General features: G+C 39.8%; 1 protein-coding gene across 1 annotated transcript in view; it reads left to right on the forward strand.

Annotated features, from left to right (window-relative positions):
- Positions 1-6,368, forward strand: part of COX11 (cytochrome c oxidase copper chaperone COX11) — a 28,621-nt gene extending 22,253 nt beyond the window's left edge. Inside the window, exons 3-4 of the mRNA XM_077459613.1 lie at positions 431-556; positions 6,058-6,368. Coding sequence (XP_077315739.1) covers positions 431-556; positions 6,058-6,240 — 309 coding nt within the window. The 3' untranslated portion in view covers positions 6,241-6,368. The remainder of the gene's footprint in view (positions 1-430; positions 557-6,057) is intronic.
- Positions 6,369-6,870: the final 502 nt, after the last annotated feature.

Consider the following 6,870-nt stretch of genomic DNA (forward strand, 5'->3'; position numbering starts at 1 on the left):
CAAGCGGTTAAGTACAAAAGCGTGAGAAAACATAACTCCTAAGAACAAGTAAAAAAATGTAATTCATACACTGGCCCTCTGAAACAAAGACACCAGTAAATCATATTTAGTGTCTCCCTGGCCAACACTTAAGGTGGTCCTAGTTTGTGTTATTTCTGTGTGTACTGCATATGTATGTATTTACCCAGCTAATGTTGGATTGTCGCAAGGAATGCTTAAGTAGGGTGAATTTAATGAAACTATAGGACCATTCTAGTCACGTGCCTTATAAAAAGGTAGGCTATACAGGACAGAATTCTGTGATGAAAGGCTGTAACAGTCTGTGGAAATGTATGTAAGGCAAATAAATGATTGCTCATTGCATTGAATGATATATAAATTGTTGACTGTTTTAGTCATCTAAACGACTTGTTTTAATCTCTTAATCTAGCTGGTCCCGGGTGAAACTGCATTAGCATTTTATAAAGCAAAAAACTCAACAGATAAGCCAGTCATTGGAATTTCCACATACAATGTCATCCCCTATGAAGCCGGACAATATTTTAACAAAATTCAGGTAAGAGAACCGGTAAACCTCAAAATACCAACCCCAGCCAGAAAACCTTTTCTCTCCTGAGGTTACTGGTCATGTGACCATTGGGTTGGAGGCACTATCCAATGCGGCAAAACCTGATTGGTTTATACTGCATACCTTCCAATTCATAGTCTATATTTTGTTACATAGGAAATTGTGGGATACTAATATAAAGATCTACTGGTGACATACACTGCCTTAAACTATTCATACCCCTTGAACTTTTCTACATTTTCTCACGTTACAACCAAAAACGTAAATGTATTTTATTGGGATTTTATATAATAGACCAACGCAAAGTGGCACATAATTGTGAAGTGAAAGGAAATGATAAATGCTTTTCAAATTTTTTTTTTTTTATTTTTTTTTTTTACAAATATCTGAAAAGTGTGGCATGCATTTGTATTCAGCCCCTTTTTACTCTGATACCCCTAACTAAAATCTAGCGGAACCAATTTCCTTCAGAAGTCACCTAATTAGTAAATAAATTCCACCTGTGTGTAATTTAATATCAGTATAAATACAGCTGTTTTGTGAAGACCTCAGAGGTTTGTTAGTGAACAAACAGCATCATGAGGGCCAAGGAACACACCAGACAGCTCAGGGATAAAGTTAGGTTTTAAAGCAGGGTTAGGGTATAAAAAAAAAATGTATATCCCAAGCTTTGAACATCTCATGGAGCACTGTTCAGTCCATCATCCAAAAATGGAAAGAGTATGGCACAACTGCAAACCTACCAAGACATGGCCGTCCACCTAAACTGACAGGCCTAGCAAGGAGAGCATTAATCAGAGAAACGGCCAAGAAGCTCATTGTAACTCTCTGGAGGAGCTGCAGAGATCCACAGCTCAGGTGGGAGAATCTGTCCACAGGACAACTTAATCGTGCACTCCACATATCTGGCCTTTATGAAAGAGTGGCAAGAAGAAAGCCATTGTTCAAAGAAAGCCATAAGAAGTCCCATTTGCAAGAAGCCATGTGGGGGACACAGCAAACATGTGGAAGAAGGTGCTCTACTTTTGGCCTAAAAAGCAAAACTCTGAGTGGCGGAAAACTAACACTGCACATCACCCTGAACACACCATCCCCACCATGAAACATGGTGATGGCAGCATCGTGTTGTGGGGATGCTTTTCTTCAGCAGGGAAGCTGGTTGGAGTTGATGGGAAGATGAATAGAGCCAAATACAAGGCAATCTTAGAAGTAAACCTGTTATGCCCTGTACACACGGTCGGACTTTCCGACGACAAAATCTATCGGATTTTTTCAGACGGATTTTGACCCAAATTTGTCTAGCATACACACGGTCGCACAAAGTTGTCGGAAAATCCGATCGTTCTGAACGCGGTGACGTAGAACACGTACGACGGGACTATAAACGGGCCAATAGCTTTTGTCTCGTAATTTATTCTGCGCATGTGTGGCACTTTGTTGGAATTGTCTACACACGATCGGAATTTAAACAATCGGATTTTGTTGTCTGAAAATTTTAAAGCCAGCTCTCAAACTTTGTGTGTCAGAAATTTCAGATGGAAAAAGTCTGATGCAGCCCACACACTATCGAATTTTCCGTCGGAAAGTCAGACTGTGTGTACAGGGTATTAATCTGCAAAAGTCTTGAGACTGGGTTGAAGATTCACCTTCCAGCAGGACGCTGCAATGTAATGGTTTAGATCAAAGCATATTCATGTGTTAAAATGGCCCAGTCAAAGTCCAGACCTAACTCCAATTGAGAGTCTAGGACAAGGCTTAAATTGCTGTTTCATAGTAGATGAGGTTGAAAAAAAGACAAGTCCGTTAAGTCCAACCTATGTGTGTCATTATATGTCAGCATTACATTGTATATCCCTGTATGTTGCAGTCGTTCAGGTTCTTATCTAATATTTTTTTGAAACTTATCAATGCCCCCTGCTGAGACCACCGCCTGGTGGAAGGGAATTCCACATCCTTGCTGCTCTTACAGTAACGAACCCTTTATGTAGTTTAAGGTTTAAACCTCTTTTTCTTCTAATTTTAATGAGTTGCCACAAGTCTTGTTAAACTTCCTTCTGCGAAAAAGTTTTATCCCTATTGTGGGGTCACCAGTATGGTATTTGTATATTGAAATCCTATACCCTCTTAAGCATCTCTTTTCCAGGAAGAATAAGTCCAGTGCTTGTAACCTTTCCTCATAACTAATATCCTCCAGACCCTTTATTAGCTTTGTTTCCCTTCTTTGTACTCGCTCCATTTCCAGTACATCTTTCCTGAGGACTGGTGCCCAGAATTAGACAGCATACTCTTGGTATGGCCGGACCAGAGTCTTGTAGAGCGGGAGAATTGTAGTTTTTATCTCTGGAGTTGATCCGCTTTTTAATGCATGCCAATATTCTGTTTGCTCTGTTAGCAGTAGCTTGCTGAGCCTATTATCTACTAGGATCCCCAGGTCCTTTTCCATCCTAGATTCCCCCAGAGGCCCCCCCCCCCCAGTGTATAGATTGCATTTATATTTTTGCCACCCAAATGCATTATTTTAAATTTTTCTACCTTCAGCCTCATTTGCCCACCCCATGAATTTGTTCAGCTCTTTTTGCAAGGTTTCCACATCCTGCTGAGAAGTTACTGCCCTGCTTAGCTTAGTATCGTCCGCAAATACAAAGATTGAACAGTTTACCCCACCCTCCAGGTCGTTTATGAACAAATTAAATAGGATTGGTCCCAGCACAGAACCCTGGGGAACCCCAATACTCAGACCTGACCATTCCGAGTACTCCCCATTTAGCACCACCCTCCTTCGTAGCCAGTTTTCAATCCATGTACTAACCCTATGGTCCATGCCAACAGACCTTATTTTGTACAGTAAACGTTTTTGGGGAACTGTGTGGAATGCTTTTGCAAGATCCAGATGCACCACGTCTACGGGCCTTCCTTTATCTAGATTGCAGCTCACCTCCTAAGGTTAATAGATTGGTTTGGCAAGAACGATTCTTCATGAATCCATGCTGATTACTGCTAATGATACCATTCTCATTACTAAAATCTTGTATTTAATCCCTTATTATCCCCTTCAAGAGTTTACATACTATTGATGTTAGGCTAACTGGTCTGTAATTCCCAGGGATGTATTTTGGGCCCTTTTTAAATATTGGTGCTACATTGGCTTTTCTCCAATTGGCTGGTACCATTCCAGTCAGTAGACTGTCAGTAAAGAGCCAATATGGTCTGCCCTTCTTTTTTACTGTTTACAGATTTAAAGAATTTATTGAGTGTTTTTTTTTTTTTTTTTCTTTAGCTCTCCTCCCTACCCTAATTTATTCCTACTAGCAAGGAAATTCAGTGCCTTTGTGTTCCCCTTATGTTTCCTATTTGTGTGATTTATACTGAAGCCAATTGACCTGTGATCGCTGTTACCTAAATTGCCCCATATTTCCACATCCGTGATCAGGTCTGTATTGTTGGTAATCAGTAGATCCAGTAAAGCTTTATTTCTAGTTGGTGCGTCTACCATCTGACCCATGCGCTCTGAGAGAGCTTGAGCTAAATGGGCAAGACTGTCACTCTCTAGATGTGCTAAGCTGGTAGAGACATCCCAAAAAAAGACTTGTAGCTGTAATTGCAGCAAAGGGTGGTTCTACAAAGTATTACTCAGGGGGGCTGAATACAAATGCACGCCATACTTTATACATATTTGTAAAAAAAAAAAGTTGAAAAACATTTGTCATTTTCCTTCCACTTCACAATTTTGTGCCACTTTGTGTTGCTCTATCACATAAAATCCCAATAAAATTAATTTACGTTTTTGGTTGTAACATGACAAAGTGTGGAAAATGTCAAGGGGTATGAATACTTTTTTAAGGCACTGTATTAAAAGTGATGTACATTTTACTAAAGAATACTTAACCGGACTAGTGGACGTTCCTAATGTTGGTTGATATTTAGCTTGTTGACCGCCAGTACATCCATTTACTGCTGGCGGTCAGCAGGCACTGGGAAAAAAGAAAGGGAAGGCACAAACCCCTAGTGCATTATCCGAGTAAAAACTGAATATATTGATTAAAAAAACATACAATAAAATGCATACTCGCAAAGGTGCATAAGAAGTATACAGTAAGTTCATAGAAGGGTGACATGAAGTAGAACATCCAAGTGTTTTTCTACAGCCTCACATGTGCATGCTAACGCCTTTCGGAGCAGCACCCCCTTCTTCGTACGTCGCCATAATTTCTGGTTCATAAGTGTGCACCTCCTGCTGATCTGTGCTGTGACTGGACACCGCTCAAGTTTTTCAGCAGGTCACAGCCAATTATTTTGGTTGTATACCTTCTGATCAGCTGGGGCCAATCACAGTACAGAAATATGTGTGTTTTGTAAATGCAACACACAGATTCTGGCTGGATTTCTCCCTGCTATCAGTTACCATTCAGAACCCGAAGGAGAAACTCCAGCCAGATGTGTTAGTAAAAGCAGCACACATACACATTAAGCACACAGTTAACTCCTTCATTGCCCTCCTAATTACTCTTGTCACCTAGCCAGTGTCATTTAATACAATGTACAGTATTATCGCTGACCACTGTATTAGTGTCATTAGCAACATCCGTGTCAGTTGGTGTCCCTCCCAGACAGTGTCGGTGTCAGATTTTCCATCACACTATCGCAGTCACACTATAAGTCGCTGATCACTGCCATTACTAGTATAGTGTCTGTACTGATTAGCATCTTGATCACAATCAGAACTATACTAGTGTCCCCAAAAAGTGGTTTTATGTAGCAGAATACATTTTGCCCTAAATTTATGAAGAAATTTGATTTTATTGGATATGCTTTATAAGTAGTAGAAAATATTTGTTTTCAAAATTGTACTTTTTTTTTTTTTACATGCAGAAGTTTTTATTTTACCTTTTTTTTTATTTATTTATTTTTTTTTTTTTTTTAAAGGGGTTGTACAGGTAGGTTTTTAATGCATTCTATGCATTAAGATAATAAAACCTTCTGTGTGTAGCAGCTTCCCCAGCACCCCCTAATACTTACCCTGAGACCCTTCTCTCTCCAGCAATGTCCATGTTCCCCTCAGCCATCAAGGACACCCTTCCTTGGCTGAGACACTGCAGAGGCGCCATTGGCTCCCGCGGCTGTCAGTCTGTCGGGCCAGTCGGGAGAAAGGGGGTGTTGCCAGGTCAGGGCTCCGTGTCTGAATGGATACACAAAGCTCTTACTCAGTTCGGGTGCCCCCATAGATAGCTGTGGGCTGAGGGGGCACTCAATAGGAGGGAGGGGCCAGGAGAGCAGAAGAGGGACCCGAGAAGAGGAGGATCTGGGCTGCTCTGTGCAAAACCAACTGAATAGAGGAGGTAAGCAGAACTTTATTTTATTTTTTATTTTTTTTAAGCGAGCCTTTACAATCACTTGGTAAAAAAGGTAAAAAAAACTTTCTGTCTTTACAACTACTATAGGTATTAGAATAGGTGCGCTGTAAACCTAATTTTGTATTGAACTTTTTCTAGTGCTTCTGCTTTGAAGAGCAAAGACTGCACCCCCACGAAGAAGTGGACATGCCGGTGTTCTTCTACATTGACCCAGAGTTTGCCGAGGATCCAAGGATGGGAGGAGTGGAAAATATTATGTTATCTTATACATTTTTTGAAGCCAAAGGGGGACATAAACTTCCAGTTCCAGGATATAACTGATTTCTCACTGGATTTACTGGCTGCTGCTGCTTTCCAAGGACTGATCTATGTGTATCTTTAATCACTAAGATGAAATATTTAAAGATTATAGATTTTTATATGTAAATAAAAAAAAAGTGGGTAATTTCTCCTTTGATTTTTGTCATTCAGCAACAAATCGGATATTGAAAAGTGGAACTTGAGCTTTAACCACTTAAGCCCCGGACCAATTGTCAGCCTAAGGACCAGAGGTCTTTTTACAATTCTGCACTACTTGAACTGGTAATTGCGCGGTCATGCAATGTCGTACCCAAACGAAATTTGCGTCCTTTTCTTCCCACAAATAGAGATTTCTTTTGATGGTATTTGATTGCCTCTGCGATTTTATTTTTTGTGAGATAAAAGGAAAAAGACCGAAAATTTAGGAAAAAAAAAATATTTTCTACCTTTTGTTATAAGAAAAATCTAATAAACTCAATTTTAGTCATACATTTATGCCAAAATGTATTCAGCCACATGTCTTTAGTTAAAAAAAAAAAAGTCAATGAGCGTATATTTATTGGTTTGCGCAAAAGTTATAGCGTCTACAAACTAGAGTACATTTTCTGGAATTTACACAGCTTTTAATTTATGACTGCCTAACAAATTTTT

The sequence above is a fragment of the Lithobates pipiens genome, unplaced genomic scaffold (assembly GCF_037356315.1).
Source record: "Lithobates pipiens isolate NorthernLeopardFrog02 unplaced genomic scaffold, aLitPip1_a1.2 Scaffold_28, whole genome shotgun sequence".
Taxonomy (NCBI): domain Eukaryota; kingdom Metazoa; phylum Chordata; class Amphibia; order Anura; family Ranidae; genus Lithobates; species Lithobates pipiens.